The sequence below is a fragment of the Cucurbita moschata genome, unplaced genomic scaffold (assembly GCF_002738365.1).
Source record: "Cucurbita moschata cultivar Rifu unplaced genomic scaffold, Cmos_1.0 Cmo_Scf00011, whole genome shotgun sequence".
In the NCBI taxonomy this organism is placed as follows: domain Eukaryota; kingdom Viridiplantae; phylum Streptophyta; class Magnoliopsida; order Cucurbitales; family Cucurbitaceae; genus Cucurbita; species Cucurbita moschata.
The window spans coordinates 1673418-1696846 of record NW_019268527.1 but is presented as its reverse complement, the minus strand read 5'-3'; the positions used below and the strand labels follow the sequence as shown (position 1 = coordinate 1696846).

Sequence of the window (23429 nt, the reverse complement as noted above, 5' to 3'; positions counted from 1 at the left end):
CAAACTATAAAAAAAAATAAAAAAATAAAAAATTAATTTTTTCATGTTTTCCTTGTTTTCATCGTTTTATTGTCTTTTGTCTTTAGTCAAACAATGAATTTTATGTTTCTTTTAAATATTATTAATTATATATAACAATATCTAACGTTTTTTAAATTATTATAAGTTAAAAACTTTTTTTTGGGGGAAGAATGTAATATCAAATTTTGATTTTTTAGAAATTAGGTTGGTAAGATATTATATATATATATATTTTTTACACTTTTTTAATAAAAAAAAATATTATAAAATGAAAATTATTATTATAATATTTTTAGAGTGAAAATTGAGAAGGTTTCTCTATCCCGTAGACCTTTCTAATGTCAAATAGAGGTCAACTAAATATATGCATGTAAGCTTTTTATATATTATATTTTAGATATTTAAAAAGTAAATTTTTAATATTCTTTATTAAATATATTTTTATAATTTATAAATAGCTAAATTAATAAAAATACCTCTAAATTTTGTACTTAGACTAAAAAACACCTTAAACTTTTACCAATAGTTTATAATTCTGGAAAACTATGAGTACTTTGTTTCAAAAATATTAATTTAAAAAAAAAAAAAAAACTACACGATAACCCAATGTGAAAAGATGAGTTGGTAATGAACATTATTTGGATTTCTCGAGTCACCAACCTAACTAACCAACCCAGATTTCAGGTTGGTTCAAAATACTTTTCTAACCCAACTTGCATTGCCCCATATGACACATTAACTTTGGTCGAGAAAGCAACACATCTCTTGAAGAACAAACGATATACGAAAAGAAAAGAACCAAACCACCAAGCAAAGGAGAAGAAACTTTTGTGTTGAAGTCCAAATTCGCGTTTCAATGTAAATTATTCATTCCCCACATGATCTCTAAACACTTGTAAAAGAGATGCCATAAAACTATGTTCATTATATAGAACTTCTTCAAAAGCCTCTCTTCTCTCTTCTCTCTTCTCTGAATGTAACGGCCCAAGCCACCGCTAGTAAATATTCTCTTTTTTGGGGTTTCCCTTCCGATCTTCCCCTCAAAGTTTTAAAATGTGCCCACTACAGAGATTTCCACACCTTTATAAGGAATGCTTCGTTCCCCTCTCTAACCAATGTGAGATCTCACATTCCACTCCTTGGGGACCAGCGTTCTCGTTGGCACACGGCTCTAACATCATTTGTAACAACTCAAGCCCACCGCTAGCAGATATTGTTCTTTATGCTTCGTTCCCCTCTCTAACCAATGTGAAATCTCACAATCCACTCCTTGGGGGCTAGCGTTCTCGTTGGCACACCGCCCAATGTCTGGCTCTAATACCATTTGTAACAACTCAAGCCCACCGCTAGCAGATATTGTTCTTTTTGGGCTTTTGCTTCTAGACTTCCTGATAAGAAATCAGACAAGGGCGGGCTTTTGCTTCTAGACTTCCTGATAAGAAATCAGACAAGGGCTCTGATACCAAATGATATGAGAACGGAAGTAAGATTGGGATTACCTTGCTGATCAAATATCTCAATACAAGAACACTTGTTGGAGATTCGAATCACTCACAAACAAGATTAATCATGTTTAACTCGAATGATTCTAAACATGCAATCTAAACTTAACCCTAATGATAATCAAATATCTCAGAACAAGAACACTTATTTGAGATTCGAATCACTTCACAAGCAAAATTGATTATGTCGACTTTGAATAATTCTACATGCAACCGAAACTACATAAAATAGCAAAAAAAACTTAGTCATTGGCTAAAGGAAAGCACAAATGCTTCTTTTATTATATTTTCCAAGCCTCCTTACAATGATAACATATACGCTAGCTTTAATAAAACTCTTAACCTTACCTGAGACATTTCAAGAGTTTGTAACATATACTATAATTATCTACCATGTAAATTAGCCTCAAAATACATTAAACAAACCACATAACTCTAAATTACCATAAATTATGATCCACTCAAAATTTATAACAATGAAGATCATTCTTCTCGAATGGAAATATCTTTTGATAATTTCAACAACATTTTCTTCACATATTCATTGAAGTTTATTGTATGATTGATGTCTTTTGGTTCATATCACTTCCTCTCAAGGTTTTAAAATGTGCCCACGAAGGAGAGGTTTCCACACTCTTATAAGAAATGCTTCGTTCCCCTCTCAAACCGATATGTGATCTCACAATACCTTTAATCTATATCTTAAATCACTCAAATGCTCTATCTTTTCGTCGTCTCGGCAGGACAAAAACCCAAAGTCGATAAACACATACGAGCAAACCTTACTATCATACGATACACTCCATCAGAGACCAAATTCATCTTTATTGACAATTAATGCATTAGAAATGAAATGGCACTTTCAAGTTCATAAGATACACTAGTAATGACATGAGCCCAGATGCGTTATTAGTTCTAACTAAGCATGCCATCTGATCAATTATTATTCTATATAAAGCAGAGAGGACAGACCTTTACATGTCGAGTCGGGATTTCCCTCTATACACTTTACTCGAACCTAGAATAGATATTCAGAATATACTACGAACAGCGCGTCCGGATAGTCTTTTGGCAAGCTGTTTATATAGCGATGGAAGCGCAACGTGTCCTCCTTCGAAACGGTTTCGGCATCAACCACATCATCACTACAAGTGAGCACCCATAAGTCCTCCGAGTTGACTCTCTTCAAGCTGCCACGACAAAACGGGCAGGACTCCGACCTCGTGTTCCTGTAATGTAGGAGACAAACAAGCATTTGAACACACACAAACAACACACTTCAAAATGCTTCATACACAACGAAGATGCATAATAACTCGATTTTTTTACCAATTTCGATAGCATTTGATGCACATTGCATGACAACAATTCGGTAAAACCATCTTCGTGCACGGCTCCAAGCAAATACCACATTCGTCTTCTCGCTTCGTATCTACATTCGTGAGTCTAACATCTTTATCGCCTCTCTTCTCGCTGTGCATCTCAATCCAATGGCACTCTTCCTTACAATCATCCAGCTTATCCAAGCTACCATGGATTCGCTGAAGCGATGGCAATATTATAGCTGATATTCGAAACAAGATCAGAACACTCAGAACTACTCACAATTGAAAGAACAGCAGCTAATTAGCTAAACTAAACAATTCAGTACCATAGAATTCCCTAATGGTTGCCTTCCTTCCATGTCTAGATATACTTCGTTTTTGTTTTCCCTCTGGATATACCTGAATTAGATAGCAAGCTCAAGAACAAGATAGCTTTCTATAATCATCTAATGGCTACAATTACAAGAACCCTACAAACCTTGTACACAAGTATGTGGAAGAGGCTTAAATATCTGGGAAACAAGCATGAGCAAGAACAATCCATCCATTGAAGCAAGAACAAAACAATGGGAGCTAAATGATTATAAACCAATTTCATTTGAAGATAGGCGCCCTCTTTAGCCATGGGGATCGCCGCCGCCCTAAAAACCCAAAAATCAAACGAAGAACAGAATCAAAAACCTAAAAATCCGTAAACCCTTTCAGAAATCGTCAATCATCATGATTGAAAGGGAAAACGAACAAAACTTACAGAGAATTTGCATATTGAATATCGGCTTCCAAGACTTGTAAAGAATCGTGATGAGGGAATTTCTCGAGCTGATAATACATAATCCGAGAAATTCCGTTTCGTCTTCTGCAAGAAACCGATGAAAACAGGGGAAAAACCAGAGCGTAAAGCTCTTGTTCTTCGTGGCTATGGCGGAAGAACAACAATCTCTCGTTTAGAAATCGATCACCAAAAATCCCCAATCAAAAAAGAAACTGGAAATTTGAGAAGGAAAACCCCAACAAACCCAGTTTCGAAACCCTAAAAGAAGCTTTTAGGGCGCTTTGTCCTCCTTCAGTCAATGGCGGGTGCCAGTGAAATGACCTTTACTCTCCACCTCTGTGGACAGAGAAGCTTTCATAAACGATGAAGATGAAGATTGAATGGTTGGATCAATTAAGGGTTTGCTGGAAATATGTATGTATATATATATATATATATATTTCTAATAAAAGCTTGAATTTTCGTTCTTATCCATCCAAAACAGAATCCTTTCAAGCTGGTTTCCTTTGAATATTTAATTATGTGGAAATGATAATTAATTAATTTTTTTTATTAATATTATATATTTTCTACCTTCCATTATTGGAAATAGAATTATTATTTTAATTTTGATGTAAATGACGTATGCCACTTAATTAATTTGGGATTATTTGGGCTAATTAATTATGCTTTACTAATAATTTCATGGCCTATATTGGTTATTAATAAATAAATAAAAACCTAATTGTATAATTAAAATCTTATTTAATTTTAAAAAATATATATTTAAGAGTTCATATAAAAAATAAATAAATAACGAATGGTTGGTCGAAAATCGTACGAAAATCAATATAATGTTTATAAATTTAATTTATAAAAACAAAAAATGGAAAGTGATTTTGAAAGAAACTTAAATGATATTCGTGTTCTCGTGAATTGGGTTGGGTCGAGTCGAGTTGAGACATTTTTATTAGATATAACTTAATTGTTAGCTGTAATTTTTTTTTGTTGGATCCCACATCGGCTAATTTAGGAAATGATCATCGGCTAAAAGTGGACAATATCATACCACTGTGGAGAGTTGTGTTCATCTAACATGGTATTAGAGTCATGCCCTGGTTAAAGTATTGTGAGCCTCAACCTCGACTAAGGGGAGGGAGATGTTGGATGAAAGTCCCATAAAATATTTATGTATATATATATATAATTAAACATATGATTATCATTTTTATAATCATTTAATTTATTTTAATATTGATTGATTTAGAAGACTTAAAAGATTCCTTTATAGCCATTGAAATCTTTAAAGAGAATCTTTGGAGAGAGACAAAATTAAAAGTCCACTAAATTTATTAGCCTCACACCTAGCTCAACGGTACTGTATCGGAGTGGAAAGGGATGTGGAAGCTTCTTAGACACTGTGTGGACTGCTATTAGCCTAAGAGGCTACCATTTTTTTTACAGGGTTGTCGTGGTGGCCATCTAGGTCTCTAGGGTCATTTGACGGGGTTGACACGTATAGAGGGTAGAGCCCCCAACTTTGAGCGACTACATAGCCTATATGATGGGTTCACTAGCTACCTCCCATGGAAGACGAGCATGCTACCACTCACCATGTTGTCTTCACCTGTTTGAGAGAGTTTGTTGAGGTAGCACCTCAACATTGGACACCAATTACCGTTGTGTAGCCTAAGCTAGCTATTCAAGACTATGCACTACAAGAGCAATACATCTAAAGCCTAGAGTAAAGTCTAGTCTTCTACTGGGTCAAAGATGCAATGAAAGACGTTACTCGTTTAAGTTAGATTATTAATTTATTTGAGTTGAATTCAAATAAAATACAAAAATTTTATACTTTGGTTCATGAGTTTATCAAAATTTATTGTTAATAAAAATTTGAATATATTATCAAATCGCTTAAACCAACTCAACCCAACATTTTATGATTGAGTTGGATTCATTAATTAACGAGGGTTGTTTGTATTAAAAAAATTTACAACTCGAACAATCAGGTTTAGTCTAAAAAATATATCAACTCAACCCGATCTGACCCACCTAAGCTACGAACAGAAAGTACATGAATTCAAGAAATAGATATCATTCACAAATCAACGTATATCTATAATAATGTAATCAAGTGTTGAACGAAGGATATAATTTCAACTCTTCACCTCCACGTGTTGAACGAAGAACGTATATCTATAATTCTAAGACTTTTGAGCTGCTCACAATTGGTCATTGTGTTTTCTATGTCATGTTTAGACTTGGATTCTTGCTTGCTCACAAGTGAACAATAAAAGTTAAAAGATTGTTGTGTTTGTCAGTGTTCCTACCAAACAGCATTTAGTCAAGGTATCTACTCGTTTTATCGTACATTACCCGAAAATCGTAGCGGAATTGTCGAGGCCTTATCTTGCAGAGGGAAGCAGCGAACCGTCGGGGCTCTCGATCTCAAGAAACGTCGTCAGCAACGTTTTTCGACACGATTGTGTTCTTGAACTGCCTGAAGATAGTTTCTGGTTTCCTTCAATGCCTTGTTCAATCTTGATTGCATCTTGTATAGCCACAATGACTTCCTGCATCCTTGGCCTGGAAACTCCATGCTGCTGCACACACTGAATGGCGACTTCGGCGATTCTCCATACCGATTCTATTTTGACTTTTCCGTTTAGAAACGGATCGATGATGCTCGTCACGTCCCCTTTATGGACCAACGACCTCGCCTGTAGAAACCGACCGATCGTGTAAAGACTCGAGAATTACAATGATGCAGTGAAAGTGAAGATGAGCAAAGATCTTACGTACCCAATGAACGATATTCAATTCACTGCCATAGTCCTCTGGTGAGACGGGTTTCTTCCCGGAGATCAGTTCGAGCAAAACGACTCCAAAACTATAAACGTCGCTCTTTTCGGTCAGTTGTTGACTAGCGTAGTACCTGATAGATTCACGTGTTCAGTTTCACCTACGGTTTAGGGAGGAGTGATATGTCTAGGAAAAACAATAAACGACGCATACTCAGGATCCAGGTAGCCTACTGTTCCTCGAGCGACGCTCGAGACATGGGTCAAGTCTTCCTCGGCTTGCCTCGAGAGGCCAAAGTCGGAAACTTTCGCTCTCATATTGATGTCGAGGAGGATGTTGCTCGTTTTTACATCTCGATGGATGATACTTGGACTGCATCCCGTGTGCAAATACTCGAGCCCTGAAAAGAATCGATTCGAATACAAAAAGGCTTGATGATGGAAACTTGAAAATTCAGTGGCAAACATCATAGTTTCTAACTAGGATGAACCTTTAGCTGCATCTTCAGCAATGTGCAGACGAGGCAGCCAGTCCAAGTGCGTCGGGTCGGTACTACCTGTCGATAAATGATTAGCGGAGAAACACGGGAAAATAGACTTAAGCCTAGCAGAAGAACCGACCATATAAGTGATCTCGTAACGTTCCATTATGCATATATTCATAAACGAGAATCCGTTGATGCTCTTCTTCACAGTACCCGATCAAAGGTACCAAATTTCGGTGATGAATTCGTGATAATAAGGCAACCTGTCAATACTCGACACGGTCAGCAAATCGAGCTTAATTTCATCATGATGAGATCGATCCAATAACAGGCTGATGACCTACCTCGGTCGTAAACTGCTGATTCCCATGTGCTGATGACTCGGCCATGATTTTAACCGCTACTTCTTTTCCATCCGCCATCTTCCCGTAATAGACTGATCCGAAGCTGCCTTTACCGACTTTCTTCGAAAAGTTATTAGTTGCTTCTTCCAGCTCGGCGAGAGATAAGTAGTAGGCAATGCCTTCGTCCCCCTTGCCGATCGAGTAGCCAAAAGAGCGTTTTGTGCTGCCTTTCAGAGAACCACCTAAGATCCACACGACACGATGAGATACGTCGGAAAAAAGTGGTGCTATACGAGAAGTATTAAGCAGGTTTGTCAAGTAGAGACCTTTTTTATGATAAGGCGTCGTCCGTCTTCGAAGCTTGTGGAGTAATAGAAAACTTCCTACAAGTAGAAGTATCAGAAGTACAAGCACTCCCAATGAAACTCCTATTATAACTTTAGAATGCATGTTGTATCGTTTACTTGCATGCAGCCCGAGGTTACCGTCGTACCTGCACGATAAGATTATAACGATAAAACAGATGGAAACACCTGATAGCGGTGGGCTTGGGCTGTTACAAATGGTATTAGAGCCCGACACTAGACAGTGTGTCAGTGAGGACGTTGGGCCCTAAGGGGGTGGATTTCGGTTGGAGAGGAGAACAAAACATTCGTACAAGGGTGTGGAAATCTCTCCCTAGGAAACGCGTTTTAAAACCTCGAGGGGAAACCTGAAAGAGAAAGCCCAAAGAGGACAAATTCTACTAACGGTGGGCTTGAGTTATTACAAATGGTATCAAAGTCAGACACCGAGCAGTGTGCCAGCGAGGACATTGAGCCCCTAAGAAGGGTGGATTGTGAGATCCCACATCGGTTGAAGAGAAGAACAAAACATTGCTTTGAAAATCTCTCCCTGTAGACGCATTTACGGGAAAGCCTGAAAGGGAAACCCCAAAGAGGACAATATCTGCTAGCGGTGGGCTTGGGCTGTTACAAATGGTATTAGAGCCCGACACTAGACAGTGTGTCAGTGAGAACGCTGGGCCCTAAGGGGGTGGATTTTGGTTGGAGAGGAGAACGAAACATTCCTTATAAGGGTGTGGAAATCTCTTCCTAGCAAACGCGTTTTAAAACCGCGAGGGGAAACCTGAAAGAGAAAGCCCAAAGAGAACAATATCTACTAGCGGTGAGCTTGAGCTATTACAAATGGTATCAGAGCCAGACACCGAGCGGTGTGCCAGCGAGGATACTGAGCCCCTAAGGGAGGTGGATTGTGAGATCCCACATTGGTTGGAGAGGAGAACGAAACATTCCTTATAAAGGTGTGAAAATCTCTCCCTATAGACACGTTTACGGGAAAGCTTGAAATGGAAACCCCAAAGAGGACAATATCTGCTAGCGGTGGGCTTGAGCTGTTACAAATAAGGATCCGTTGATTTCATTTCTAACCAGAAAAACATGTTCATGCATCAAGCCAGGACTCCCTCGAGACGAGTCCTACCTCTTAAGGTCAAAACTCGTTTACAACGTTTGTCATTTAGATGATTTATCCCTAGAAAGCCACATTCTCAAAGACAGTTCAAACCTCGTGGTAAAATAGCAGTTTCGAGTACTTACTTAAACACGAGTTTCTTTGCCAATAACTCCAACGGTATTTCGCCCGAGAAAGCGTTGTTTTGAATATATCTGCCACATACGATTCACAGTCGATCAATATAACAAAAACGTTCTCTTCTAAAACTTCGACCAAACCCGTTCGATACAAAACGCTTAAGAGTTAGAAAGTGCTACATACAGTTCCTGTAAGTTGGGCAAAGTACCCAGGTAAGAAGGCAATGTCCCTGTCAATTTGTTGTTCTCTAGATGTCTGCATATTCACCAAAAAAGATCACACAATTAAATCACAACGACGTATGCTCATTCGGTTCGAGAACGGAAAGTTGTAGATAACCTCGAGAGCTTACAAAATCTTCAAATTTACTAGATTACTCATGTCGGGCAGTGATCCTGCAAGGAAATTACCATCTAACCACCTGAAGATCGAAACGAGGACATGACAGTGAATTGCATAGGGATAACTTACGAAAACCGAGCTTCTTTACAGCAAGTTGAACTTACAATTCTGTTAATCCGTCCATAGTATTGATCTCGGGAGGAATATCGCCCTTGACGTTCCTTCTGGAGAGCTCACTGCAAGAAAAGCGGACGGATAGATAGATATATATGTCGAGGTAAAATGCTTATTTTCCTTGAATGTAGATTCAGAAGAGTTGAAGAACGTTACATTTTCGATATTCTCGGTGGTTTCGTGGCAGTACATGTCACCCATTCCCAGCTCGTTGGAACACAGGGATCGCCTTGATTTGTCTGAACGCTCTCCGCTGACATGGTACGTAAGGCATTTACAACAGCCTCTACAAATTGGAACAGAAAACACTATTCAATCCATTTCAGTAGAGAATTTATGATCAATCACAGACAAAACACAAAAGTTAGCAAATATTGCCCGCTTTGGCTCATTACGTATCGTCGTCAGCCTCACGGTTTAAAACGCGTCTGCTAGGGAGAGGTTTTCACACCCTTATAAGGAATGTTCCGTTCTCCTCTCCAACCGATGTGGATCTCACAATCTGGGGGGCTAGCGTCCTTGCTGGCACACTGCCTAGTATCTGGCTCTGGTACCATTTGTAACAGTCTAAGCTCACTAGCAAATGTTGTCCGCTTTGGCCGGTTACGTATCGTCCTCAGCCTCACGGTTTTAAAACACGTCTGCTAGAGAGAGGTTTCCACACCCTTATAAGGAATGTTTCGTTTCCCTCTCCAACCGATGTGAGATCTCACAATCCACCTCGCTTGGGGGCCAGCGTCTTCGCTGACACACCGCCCAATGTCTGGCTCTGGTACCATTTGTAACAGCCCAAGCCTCACTAGCAGATATTGTCCGCTTAGGTTTATTACGTATCGTCGTCAACTTCACGGTTTTAAAACGCATTTGCTAGAGAGAGGTTTCCACATCCTTATAAGGAATGGAATGTTTCATTCCCCTCTCCAATCGATGTGGGATCTCACAATCCACCCTCCTTGGGGGCCAGCATCCTCGCTAGCACACCGCCTAGTATCTGGCTCTGGTACCATTTGTAACAGCCCAAGCCCCACTAGCAGATATTGTCCGCTTTGGCCCGTTACATATCGCCATCAGCCTCACGGTTTTAAAACACATCTGTTAGGGAGAGGTTTTCACACCCTTATAAGAAATGCTTCGTTCCCCTCTTCAACCGACGTGGGATCTCACAAAAAAGTTTCAGAATATCACTAATCTTCATAAGAAGATATGGTGATGAAGAGAACCTACCATCTCGCCCATCGGTCTTGGCATCAATCTCGACATATCTGCTAATTTCCAATGCATTCAAAAGCGGTCCTCGTGTTGAATCTCGAGTCTTGACGAAGGAGAACGAAAGCACAAAACTCAAAGAGACATTCATATAACTCGGTTCATAAAGAGTATAGGTCCCATTGGCATTCTCAGCAATATTCACCACTGCATTACTCGAGTCGGGAATGTTCGGTTCCTCTAATTTGAACTTCCGAGTCTCATTCCGACCCAATTCTTCTATTTCAGCAAAATATGCATAAGCTCTGGCATTGGCAGGAAAATCATCCAAATTCAACCTGTAGCTGAGCACTCCCTTTGTGCCAAGAACTGCTGTTTGCATCACCTTAACAGGCGGATATTCTCTTGTCATTACATTAATGTTGTTCATAGTACTGATTCTCTCTGTCCCTGGAGCTACTCCCACAAGATAATTTTGCCTCTTCTCAAGATCTGAATCCCAAATTCTGTCATATGGATCATCTGGGTACCTAACAAAAACAAAATACGTATCAAAAAAGCAGTTCCCCCAGTCCCGTTCGAAAACCATTATGTTTTTTGTTTTTGTTTTTTTTGAAAACTAAGTTGTGAGATCCCACGTCGGTTGGAGAGGGGAACGACACATTCTTTATAAGGGTGTGGAAACCTCTCCCTAGTAGACACATTTTAAAACCGTGAAGTTGATAACGATACGTAATGAGCCAAAGCGGACAATATCTGCTAGCGGTGAGTTTAGGTTGTTACAAATGGTATTAGAGCCAGACACCAAGTGGTGTGGCAGCGAGGACGTTGAGCTCTCAAGGGGGGTGGATTGTGAGATCTTACATCGGTTGGAGAGGGGAACGAAGCATTCCTTATAAAGGTGTGAAAACCTCTCCCTAGTAGACGCGTTTTAAAACCGTGAGGCTGACAACAATACGTAATGGGCCAAAGCGGACAATATCAAACTAGCAGTGGGTTTGGGTTGTTACAAGTAGTGTCAGAACCAGACACCGGGCGGTAATGCCAGCGAGGATGCTGGCCTCCCAAGGAGGGTGGATTGTGGGAAACGAAGAATTCCTTATAAGGATGTGGAAACCTCTCCCTAGCAAACACGTTTTAAAACCATGAGACTGACGACAATACCTAATGGGTCAAAGTGGACAACATCTACTAGTGGTGGGTTTAGGTTGTTACAAATGGTATCAGAGTCAAACACTAGGCGATGTGCCAGTGAGGATGCTAGGCTCCCCCAAGGGAGTGGATTGTCAGATCCCACATCTGTTGGAGAGGGGAACAAAGCATTCCTTATAAGGGTGTGGAAACCGACGACAATATGTAATAGGCCAAAGCGGACAATATCTACTAGCAGTGGGACTAGGTTGTTACAAATGGTATCAAAGCCAGACACCGGCGATATACCAGCGAGGACGCTAGGCTCCCAAGGGAGTGGATTGTGAGATCTCACATCAATCGAAGCCGAGAACGAAACATTCCATTCCTTATAAGGGTGTGGAAACCTCTCCCTAGCAAACACATTTGAGGCTAACAACAATACGTAATAGGCCAAAGCAGACAAGATCAACCCATCAAACCCGCGTCATTGAAGCTTACCTAATCACATCCTTGCTCAAAGCACCAAAGTTCACTCTAGCAGCTACTTCCAAGAAGAAATCATCTTCAAAATCAGTAGCATACATCGAAAGGTTAAAAGGGCGTAGCTCAAGAGTTGATATGAACGGATAGCCAGTAGTAGCACAGCATATGCACACATCAAATGAACTTGAAGGTGCTCTAATGATCATCTCCTTCACATAAACCCTCGAAGCATCAAAAATAGTAACAGTCGACCACTTAGTTGCATCCAAATAAAGATCAAATTTAGGGTAAGTTTCTTCATTCTTCAAACTCCCATACTGAAAAGTTGCTCGAACCAAATACCTTCTCCGTTCCTCTGTTTCCAAAGTGTAGCAGTATTTCTTGTCGTCGATCGGAAAATCCCGCCGTGTTCCATACTGCATCAAGTTCCCATGTGGGTTTTCCACCGGCGATGAGCCACCGGCATCCATGACTCCGGCGTCGGATATCCATGCCAGACCTGTAACTGGGTCGGTGTAGTTCTTGGAGCCGCCACAGTCTATACTGATGAACTCTGTTTATGAGTTTGGTATTACAGAAATCAGCGATGTGGGTATCATTTTAAATGAAATGGGTATGCATTTCTAAGCGTCAATTGATTTGGAAGTGAGAAAAACAAAGATTCATTTGGAAAATTCGTCGTTTGCTTCAAACAAAACAAGAACAGCACCAGAAAGCAAGAAGGAAAGAACACATACCTTTAACCTGACAATCGACTGAAGAAACGACGAGAAGAATCAAAACCAAAAAACGAGGAAAACCCATTTGAAGATCAAAGAAAATGAACAAAACCCACTGATTTTTATCACTGATTTGCATTACAGTGATAGCTATCACGACATAAACAGTGTTCTAAGCTCCACTGTCACATGGCGGTCCACCTTTGTCCTTTGTCTATTCCATGTTGACAATAGTTGGAGAGGAGCTCACGTTGTAAGAATTTAAGCTCAAAATGAATTATACCATTGTGGAGAGTCGTGGTTCTTTACAAATTGTATCAGAGGGTGTCAGCGAGAAGGCTAAACTTCGAAGGGGTGAACATTGAGTGGTGTGCCAAGAAGGACACTGAACCTCAAAGGGAGTGAACACTGGGAGTTTTCCAATGAGGATGCTGGGCCACAAATAGGGATGCTGAACTCCGAAGGAGGAAACACTGGGGTACGCCAACGAAGACACTATCCACGAAGGTAGGTAGTGAACCCCGAAGGGGGTGAACATCGAGATGTGACAATGAGGACGCTAGGACACGAAAAGAGGTACTAATCCCCGAAGAGGATGAACACCGGGCGGTGTGTCAACAAGGATGCTAGGGCACGAAGAGCGGTGCTGAACCATGAAGGGGGTGTGCCAACGAAGACGTTGGGCTACGGAGGGAGGTGCTAAACTCTGAAGAGGGTGAACACCTGGCAGTGTGCCAACGAGGACGCTGGGCCACAAAGGGGGTGGATTGTGAGATCTTACTGGAGAAACAAAACACTTCTTGTAAGGGTGTGGAAAACCTCTCCTTTAGCAGACACGTTTTAAAAACCCTAAGGGAAAGGACATTCAACCAAATCCTCAGCGTTGATTTCGGTACTCAAACAAGTCTTTTTCCAACTCGAAACCATATCACGGGCAACTCCGTTATCTTTTCTTTTTGGAAAGGAGTGCCATTCGAGCTCTAGCGTAGTATTTATCGAAAAAGAACCAAAATTTAAGAAATCATATTACTTTCATAACAAAATATCTCAAAATTCATTAAAATGTCTGAAAAAGCATATACTTTTAGAAAGAAAAACGATAAAAAGAAGCGACAAATGCATTAATCAAGGTAGGCCATGCAAGAAGTTGAGAAAATAATTAAAAACAATAATAAAGCAATAAACTTTAAGTCTTTGTGGTTCAATATATATTCTCTGGCTATGCTTTAATCAACTTTTGCTTTTAGTTTTAAACAAAATGCTTCCTTTTTCTCCACTTGGGACAGCTTGTCTGCACCACTTTTTAAGCTTTGAAAAAATTGCATACACGGATTTGTTATGGTCCCTCGCTATTAGTGACGAAATCTTGTTCGTGTTCGGCTTTGAAATGGCCTACGAATCAAATCAAACACCGTGATTTTATGAGATTGAATTGTTTCAAGTGATGTTAGAAGTGTTCGTGGAGTTTTGTATATCTATTTGTAAGATCTCACATTGGTTGGGGGAGAACGAAACATTGTTTATAAGGGTGTCGAAATTTGACAGGTGCGTTTTAAAAACCTTGAGGGGAAGCTCGAAAGGGAAAGTCCAAAGAGAATAATATCTGTTAGTGGTGAGTTTGGGCCGTTACAAATGGTATTAGAGTTAGACACCGGGTGATGTGCCAGCGAGGAGATTGGGCCCCAAAGGGGGTAGACTCGAGGTGGTGTGCCAGCAAGGACGCTGGCTCCAAAGGGGGTGGATTGCTAGGTCCCACATCGATAGGAGAATGAAACGGGTGCTGCTGGGCCCCGAAGGGGGTGGATTGTAAGATCCCACATTGGTTGGGGAGAGAACGAAACACCCTTGTAAGGGTGTGAAAACCTCTCCCTAACAAACGCGTTTTAAAAACTTTGAGGGAAAGCCCGAATGGAAAAGCTCAAAGAGGACAATATCTGCTAGCGGTGGGCTTGGGTCGTTACACTATTTAATCAAAGCATGGGTATGTGGATTCTCAATCTCAATTGCACGATGTTCGTCCACTGGGCGAGGTTGGAGAATTTGCAGGATCAATTTTCCAATGGTTTTTTTTTTTTCTGTAACGATTCATACCCAGAGTTTCGATCAAGATTCACACCTAATAACCTAGCATTCTCTTGCATCTCGTGCCATAGTGTGTGACACTCGTTCTAACCCGATGAACAAGTCAGTCGTATGAAAATTGTGAGTTATAGAGAATTCAAACGTATGATCAAACCTCGGTCATGTTTTAGAGAAAGTGTTTTAGAAGATGTGAGTAAGGAAATGCGTTAAAAACGATTTGTAAGAGAGCAATGTTATAGGCTAAAAGCAAATAAGTAACAACTGCAGTTTTAATATCATATAACCGCGTATGAAGAATTGACGGCTAGTCACATCCCCTATTATATATTTTAGGGCATCTTAGCCGTGATGGGACATTTTAGAGCACCTCAGCCCTGATGGGACATTTTGGGGCATATTTAACCCTAATGAGGTAGACATAATTTTGGTAAACAGTCATACACCCCGTGTGAACACAACTGAAATAATAAAGACCTAAGTATATATGAAAGCATGTAAGAGAGGGTTTGGAACAGGCATGCGTCTATGGACAAGTATGACTATGACATCTAACACATGGTCACAAGCAATACGCCTTGGACAAGCATGACTATGACATCTGACATACGGCCACAGGCAACATGCCTTGGACAAGCATGACCATGACACCACGTGGTCACGTTACTTACTCCTCTATCCCCACATACCAACATAAGTTTTTTCAGTATGTTTTGTACTCACTCACGTGCTTAACTTTAACATAGAATTGATCCAAACACGCTTAAGTTCGAAGTTCATATGACTGGGGTCCACCAAAAAGAAAAATGCACCTTGTTACGCTTGCAGCACTTCTATATTGGGTGATTGGTGGAATAGTCTTCACACGTGACCATATGTCGCAAGGAATGTCAGAGCCATCAGTTGTCGAATCTGAATCCTACATCTACGTCATTACATTTTTCCTATATATATTCTTTCGAATAATTTTTTATTTTTCAATATAATTTTATTAAAAAACGTTAAAAAATAATAAATAAATAAATCATCCGGATAAATCTAATAATATTTATTTTTTTACGTCATTTTTTAAATATTTTTTATATTTATAAAATCGGGACTAGAATAAAGAATATAATCCTTCCTCGGCCCCGGTTAAAATAAATAAATAAATTACAAATAAACCCTTACCTTTATTTTAAAAAATATGGAATAATTATAAATAAATTATATATTCTCTTTCATTGTTTGTAATATTTATATAAATCCTATGGAATGAATCTTAATTTAAAGTAAATTGGAGGGCCTCTAAATAAAATGGGCTCGGGCTGACGAAGTGACCCGGCCCAATTCTGACAAAGTGACCCGGCCCAATTCCTTCCATTTTTTTCTTCCCACGCCAACTTACCATACAAAATGACATTTTAATTACCAAAGATATTGTTATGTTATGTTATTTATTTTAATTTATTAGAAATAATTTTATTAATCATACATATTTCGTTCCCGTTAAAGTCCTAAGGTCGATAAACGAATCTAAAGAAGATCGGTCGACTACAACGAGTGTCTACTAAGGTCGAGGACCTTGAAGCTGACCCTAGAGAGTTAACCGAGGACTATATTGAAGGGAATGAATTATTAACTCTCGAACGAAAGTCAGTGAGAACCGATTTGATTTTATTATGAGTCAAACTAAAAAATATAGTTTCAATCGTGTAGAAATTCATCTACGAGATCTTTTTCATTATGCTCTGACACCGATAAATTAACTTGTGAGAGTCGATATTGAGAATTTGAGCCGGGTTTTATTAATTACGAGGTTTTAAAACATAAATTTCACTAAATTTCACAAATTTTCACTTACGTGAAAGCTCATATGACATATTATCGAGCATACTAAATACCCAATTTTTTATATTTGAAAAAATTGTAATCTCTAAATTAAAATAAAAAACCAGACAAAATCTCACGGAATTGAGATCGAGAAATCACATACGAGAGCCTATTTCTCGATCCCGATCTTGCTCGTGCAATTCATATCAAGAAATCGCCTCTAGCAGCCAATATTTATATTCTCGATCTCGATCTCGATCTCGGTCTCACTTGAGTACGAGTATTGTTTTAGTTTATGTTTGTTGGAAAAGATCGAGGGATACAAGAAAACAGAGAAAAAGAAGCTCTCGTACTAATAAAATACAAATTTTTATTGATTGGTTACGATCATATAAAGACAAAAACAACGACGAATTAAAATTCTCTAAAGATTTTTTTCGAGTAAAATATGATGGTGAGGACTTTTGTTGGATTGGGAGACAAGAATTGGATAGAAGTTTCAGCTTTGGCTTACTTAAACGAAGGAAACTTCCTACCTTGCATGTACACGAGATGCTTGTACGTGCACCGCAAGAAAGATAAAAAGACTTTTGACTTGACGCCCAAGTTACGACCCCATATCGATTTAGTCCATCTAAACCTAATTTTAAAAAACTCGAATAGGTTAAGAATCTATTATCTGCAAAATTAAAAGTTTGAAAGACTAATTCGAGGGTATACCACGGTTTGGGTTGAAGAATGTTTTTGGACCAACCCGAAATTTCGGGATGGTTGGGTTGGTGACCCGAATAACCCGAATAGAGTTCACAACTCAACCCAATCTGTTCCTCTATTTATTTTTATACTTATTCACAGTACATTTTATGTTAATAACTAAAATCTTACCAAACTCAAACATCAAACATTCACAAGTCACAAGTTACGGTAACAAATGTCAAATATTCTTAATTTTTTGTAAAAATCTTAAATGCACCGTTGGGTTGTAACCCTATTTTTGAGTTGGTTGAGTCAATGTCAACCCGTGGCGAACGAACTCAAATTTTTTATTTTTAAAATATTCAACCTAATCCAAATCGAAAAAAGATTATAACCCAATCTAAATTTTGTGTCTGAACTGGGTAATTCGAGTGGGTTGGATTATTCTGTCGTATGAACACCCTTAATTGAGACACTAAATTGATATAAATTTAAAGATTTGGAGAAAAAATTGGAAAGTCTACCAATTAAATTTAAAATTTAATAATAATAATAATAGAAAATAAAGACTAAATTGTCAAAATAAGGGACCATTTAGTTTATATTAATTGGAAATAATTGAACGCAGCTGTGAAATGCCAATCTTAGCCTCCAAGTTCTGTAAATAATTAAATTGGGTTGATTTTTTTCAATTGTTTGTTATTTTACATAACTACCCTTTTCACAAAAGTTTTTTCACGAATGCCTCACCAAAATGGAAGGCTAAAAAAGTAAATAAAAAATGAATTTTTTATTTTAAAATTCAAATCAAATTAGGGGTCTTCGTCATAATTTTAATTTTTTTTTAAAATTGAGTTGCTGAGGTTATTCGAATTATTTATTAAATTTTTTATTTTTAATAAAAATAAAATGTTAATTTATAAAATATCTATTTATTTATTTTCAATCATTTCATTAAAAATTAAAACCCAATTAAATTATTTAAAAATTATTTTTTAAGTTTTTTAAGAGCTGTAAATAATAAAAAAATAATTATAAAATATAGTATGCATATTTTAAAATTATAAATAAATTTAAATGGATTCGATTCAATCTAATATAATTTTAAAAAAATTAGATTATTTGAATTTTAAAAAATGATATATATATTAATTTATTATTATTATGGGGAGGGGAGAAACAAACGAGGAGATAAGCGCGTGGAATATGGCAGTTGGAATTTGAAACGGAGGCTAAATTAGAGGAGGGATGGCCCACAATTCCTCCAAGGCTGAAACCGCCCGCTCCCGCCATATTTGAGGGTCCCCCAACAGAAACCGACACGTGTCCTTCTCACCCTTTCCCCATTATTTTATTTTATTTTAAATAAAATCTTTTTTCTTCTCCTTAATCCCCCTTCCCTCTCTCTCTCTCTCTCTAAGAACTCGAATCTCTCTCTCTCTCTCTCTCTCTCTCGCGGTAGAATTCTCCCATTCCTGAAAGGAGCTTCCGGCAGTCACCGATTTCTTTGCAGTGTTCCGATCCAGTAAGATACGGTTGTGGGGCATTCCATTCCGCCAGATTTTGCCGTTTTTCCCTCTCTCTCTCTCTCTCTCTCTCTCTCTCTCTCTAAATTTAGGGTTTCCTCTTCCTTTCTGGTAATCTCGTTTCGATTTCATTTGTTCTTCGATTTCCGTTGTGTTCTTCGTTCGTTATTCTTTCTGTAATCCTTTATTTTTTGTTTTATTTGATCTGAGAAAACCTAAAAAAGAAGATAAATTATCGTAGTTTGTGATTGTTCTTTCCGGATATATTCGGTGCGGGTGCTTTCTTAGTAATTTCCCCTTTGTTCACTCGCCTGTGCTTTAATCTGGGTTTACGTTCTCATCGAGAAACTCCCTGAAATTTTGGTGTGCTTTGTTTTTGTTTGCTATCCGAAACTGGGAGTTTTTTGGTTCTCGCTTTTTTTTTTTTTTATTGCGGGATCTTTTCCACTAGTTTTTTTTTTTTTTTTTCCCTCTTAATTTTGTCAATCCTTCTTTCCCTTGGCGCCGGAAATCAATAGAAAAATCTTGGGATAGGGTGTACCTGTAATGGCCTTGAATTTTTCATATCGACCCATCTTTCCCGCACATCTTTCGGAGGAAAATTCGGTTTCTCCGATGAGCATTTCAGGTGGTTTTGTCGTTGATGGTGCTCCCGAGAGAAATTCTGACGTTTATGGGATGTCCTGGCTGATTAATCGGGAGCTAGAGAATTGCCTTGATTTTTTAGAGGACACCTATGAAGGGGGTGGGTCGCGAGATTGTGTCCCGGGGGATGTTCTGGATCTCTTGCCTTCAGATCCATTTGGAATGGATATGAGTACCACTTTTACTGCGATCACTGGCTGGCTGGACGATCTGAATGTAGACTATGGTGGTGGTGGTGGTGGTGGCGGTGGTGGTTCTGGAAGAGATGAGAGAGTTTTAGTTGATGAGAGTAATCAGCTTTTTGCTGGATTGAACTATATTTGGAACAATGCTTTTAGGCTCCAGTCGTTTCCCCATGGAAATGAAGGAATTGTTCATAGTTCTGGTGAGCGGGGGGGATTCAGTGAGTGGTCTGATGGGAGAAACGTAGGTGGTTTGTCCTGCCATACTGATCCTCAATCATCATATGTTGTGGATACAATTCAGACCCTTGGTATTGAACCTGAAATTTCTGGAGGGGGATTTGGTTCGTGGTCCGATGAAAGAAATGCAGGTGGTTTATCCTGCCATACTGATCTTGAATCACCATTTGTTCTGGATACAATTCAAACTCTTGGTATTGAACCTGAAATTTCAGGAGGGGGATTCGGTGCATGGTCCGATGGGAGAACAGCAGGCTGTGTATCTTTCCGTACTGATCTTGAGTCACCACGACACGTTGTGGATACGATTCAGGCTTTTAGTATTGAGCCTGAAATTTCTGGAGGGGGATTTGGTGCGTGGTCTGATGGGAGAACAGTGGGCTGTGTATCTTTACGTACCGATCTTGAGTCGCCACGACATGTTATGGATACAATTCAGACTCTTGGTATTGAGCCTGAAATTTCAGGAGGGGGATTCGGTGCATGGTCCGATGGGAGAACAGCAGACTGTGTATCTTTCCGTACTGATCTTGAGTCACCACGACACGTTGTGGATACAATTCAGACTCTTGGTATTGAGCCTGAAATTTCAGGAGGGGGATTCGGTGCATGGTCTGATGGGAGAACAGCAGGCTGTGTATCTTTCCGTACTGATCTTGAGTCACCACGACACGTTGTGGATACAATTCAGACTCTTGGTATTGAGCCTGAAATTTCAGGAGGGGGATTCAGTACGTGGTCTGATGGGAGAACAGCAGGCTGTGTATCTTTCTGTACTGATCTTGAGTCACCACGACATGTTGTGGATACGATTCGGACTTATAGTATTGATCCTGAAATTTCTGGTAGGGGATTCGGTGCGTGGTCTGATGGGAGAACAGCAGCCTGTGTATCTTTACGTACCGATCTTGAGTCACCACGACATGTTGTGGATACGATTCAGACTTATAGNCACGTTGTGGATACGATTCAGGCTTTTAGTATTGAGCCTGAAATTTCTGGAGGGGGATTTGGTGCGTGGTCTGATGGGAGAACAGCAGGCTGTGTATCTTTACGTACCGATCTTGAGTCACCACGACATGTTGTGGATACGATTCAGACTTATAGTATTGATCCTGAAATTTCTGGTAGGGGATTCGGTGCGTGGTCTGATGGGAGAACAGCAGGCTGTGTATCTTTACGTACCGATCTTGAGTCACCACGACATGTTGTGGATACAATTCAGACTTTTAGTATTGAACCTGAAATTTCTGGAGGGAGATTTGGTGCGTGGTCCGATGGGAGAACAGCAGGCTGTGTATCTTTACGTACCGATCTTGAATCACCACGACATGTTGTGGATACAATTCAGAATTTTAGTATTGAACCTGAAATTTCTGGAGGGGGATTTGGTGCATGGTCTGATGGGAGAAGAGCAGGTGGTGTATCTTGCCATACCGATCCCGAATCACCACCATATTCTCTGGATATAATCCGTACTCTTAGTATCGAGCCCGAAATTTCTGAGGTGCAACCTGTAGTTCTTGAAGAGGGAAATTGTGTCTCTTCGGATGCAGGCGAACCTCCTCATGCAGCTTTAAATTTTGTGCTCGGTTATCTGGGAACGCGGGAACTTCTCGTTATTGAATCGGTTTGCAAGTCCCTGCAGTCAACTGCAGAAGACGACCCTTTCTTTTGGAGAAACATTAACATATGTGGAAAGGTGGATGTGAAAATTACAGACGACATTCTCTTAAAATTGACTAGCAAGGCTCAAGGTGGTCTGGAAAGTCTGAGCCTTGTGAACTGTGTAATGATAAGTGATAATGGTCTCAACGAGGTTCTTTTCAATAATCCTAAGGTCACAAAGGTACGGAATACAGATTATCTGCAAAGTTACCGTACAAATACTCGTTCGCTTCTAATTTTAACGTCGTTTCTGCAGTTATGTGTTCCGGGATGCACGAGGCTCACCATTGGAGGCATTGTAGATAGTTTGAAGGCCTTCAAGTTGAAAGGTAGACCGGGATTGAAACATCTAAGTATAGCAGGAATGTATGGAGTAACAGAAGCTCATTTTAAAGAGTTGGAGAAGCTGTTATTAGGAACTGACAACTTGACTCAGCTAAACACCCACGAACCTCGATTCTATCGGGGTGGAATTCATTTTCCATCGTGCAACGATGGACGTGCCATCGACATAGAACGATGCCCGAAATGCATGAACATGAGGATTGTTTATGACTGCCCGGTGGTTGGGTGCAAGGGAATAAAAGAAGGCGACACCGACCCGAACGCGAACGCACAGAGATGCAGGGGATGCACGCTTTGTATAGCTCGATGCAATTGGTGTGGACGTTGTATCGACGAGACAGTACACGAGGAGACGTTTTCTCTGGATTTGCGTTGCATTGACTGTGGGAAGAAGATATCCAAATGTGAATAGCTGCTGGGTAATGAGTTGCTTATTATTATTTATTACTATTACTGAACAAGATTTTGATTTAATATCCATTGTTTGTTGTTCATCTCTATTCATTTGGTCCTGAAGGAGTTCTGTATTATTTTGAAATTTGTGTTAAAGTGCTGCACCATTCATTTATCTATGTTCTTCCTTGTTACAACTTAGATGTCATGTTGTTGGGAAGTTTCAATAATGAAAATGAAATATATGATGTTGGGAAGTTTCAATAATGAAAATGAAATATATGATGTTGGGAAGTTACAATTTGTTACAACTTTGTTCTTTTTGAGTTCATGTGGAGGGTAGTGGTTCGAATATCGAGGATCGAGGATAATGTGTTTTTTAACTGACTCAAGTTCACGTACTCAAAAGTGCTTTGATTCGATTCGTAAGTGTAACTAAGTTTTTAGAGATGTCCATTGATATGAACCAAGACATTTCAATCATACATTATGAATTTGAAGGTGGTAAGATAAAATCTAGTTGTTTTGAAGTTGAACTCAGGTTGTGACCAATTTCACATGAACCGTCTCATTATTACAATAAGGGTTTCAACATGCTGTAGGTAGATGCCGTTAATTTGTTATGAAGGTCGACCTTACTTGTGATATTTGAAATTTTAATTTCCTTGAGTGATTCTTACTCTTACTTATCAGCCTCGAATATAATTTCCCTAAGATAATCTGTCTTACTTGTAGAGATTGAAATCTTAAACAAGTGTTCTTGCCTGACATCTATCTTGCTTGTAAAGTGATTCATATCTTAAACAAGTGCTCTTGCCTGACATCTATGGATGATTCCTTTTATCATCCATATATAAATATATATATAAATATTAAATTGGAGAAGGGAATATTAAACCTGTTCCTCACTCCCTCTTCCATTTTCGTTGGAGAACCGTTCTAGTTCGAAACTGGTAACAT

At 39.2% G+C, this 23429-nt stretch overlaps 3 protein-coding genes across 6 annotated transcripts; 1 reads left to right on the top strand and 2 right to left on the bottom strand.

The window, feature by feature from the left end:
* Positions 1-2331: 2331 nt before the first annotated feature.
* LOC111449509 (RING-H2 finger protein ATL47-like) lies at positions 2332-4033 on the bottom strand. Its single transcript, XM_023089425.1, has 5 exons — positions 3600-4033; positions 3327-3489; positions 3175-3247; positions 2853-3087; positions 2332-2752 (listed from the first exon to the last, which is right to left on the bottom strand). The coding sequence occupies exons 1-5, from the start codon at positions 3677-3679 to the stop codon at positions 2542-2544; spliced, it is 762 nt and encodes a 253-aa protein (XP_022945193.1). The 5' UTR covers positions 3680-4033; the 3' UTR covers positions 2332-2541.
* A 1704-nt stretch (positions 4034-5737) lies between these two features.
* LOC111449508 (probable LRR receptor-like serine/threonine-protein kinase At1g67720) lies at positions 5738-13113 on the bottom strand. Its single transcript, XM_023089423.1, has 15 exons — positions 12902-13113; positions 12180-12717; positions 10566-11077; positions 9498-9627; positions 9332-9403; positions 9178-9246; positions 9009-9080; positions 8831-8899; positions 7559-7725; positions 7233-7474; positions 7025-7151; positions 6895-6960; positions 6618-6804; positions 6405-6537; positions 5738-6322 (listed from the first exon to the last, which is right to left on the bottom strand). The coding sequence occupies exons 1-15, from the start codon at positions 13020-13022 to the stop codon at positions 6008-6010; spliced, it is 2820 nt and encodes a 939-aa protein (XP_022945191.1). The 5' UTR covers positions 13023-13113; the 3' UTR covers positions 5738-6007.
* Positions 13114-18872: 5759 nt separating this feature from the next.
* Positions 18873-22726, top strand: LOC111449320 (F-box protein SKIP14-like). Of its 4 annotated transcripts, none has more exons than XM_023089169.1 (3): positions 18873-20376; positions 21037-21912; positions 21988-22726. In XM_023089169.1, the coding sequence occupies exons 1-3, from the start codon at positions 19543-19545 to the stop codon at positions 22486-22488; spliced, it is 2211 nt and encodes a 736-aa protein (XP_022944937.1). In that variant the 5' UTR covers positions 18873-19542; the 3' UTR covers positions 22489-22726. The 4 variants fall into 4 exon arrangements, with proteins under 4 accessions (XP_022944937.1, XP_022944935.1, XP_022944936.1 ...); XM_023089167.1 differs by having other exon boundaries at positions 18873-20986; positions 21269-21912; XM_023089168.1 differs by having other exon boundaries at positions 18873-20988; positions 21397-21912.
* The last annotated feature ends 703 nt before the right edge of the window (positions 22727-23429 follow it).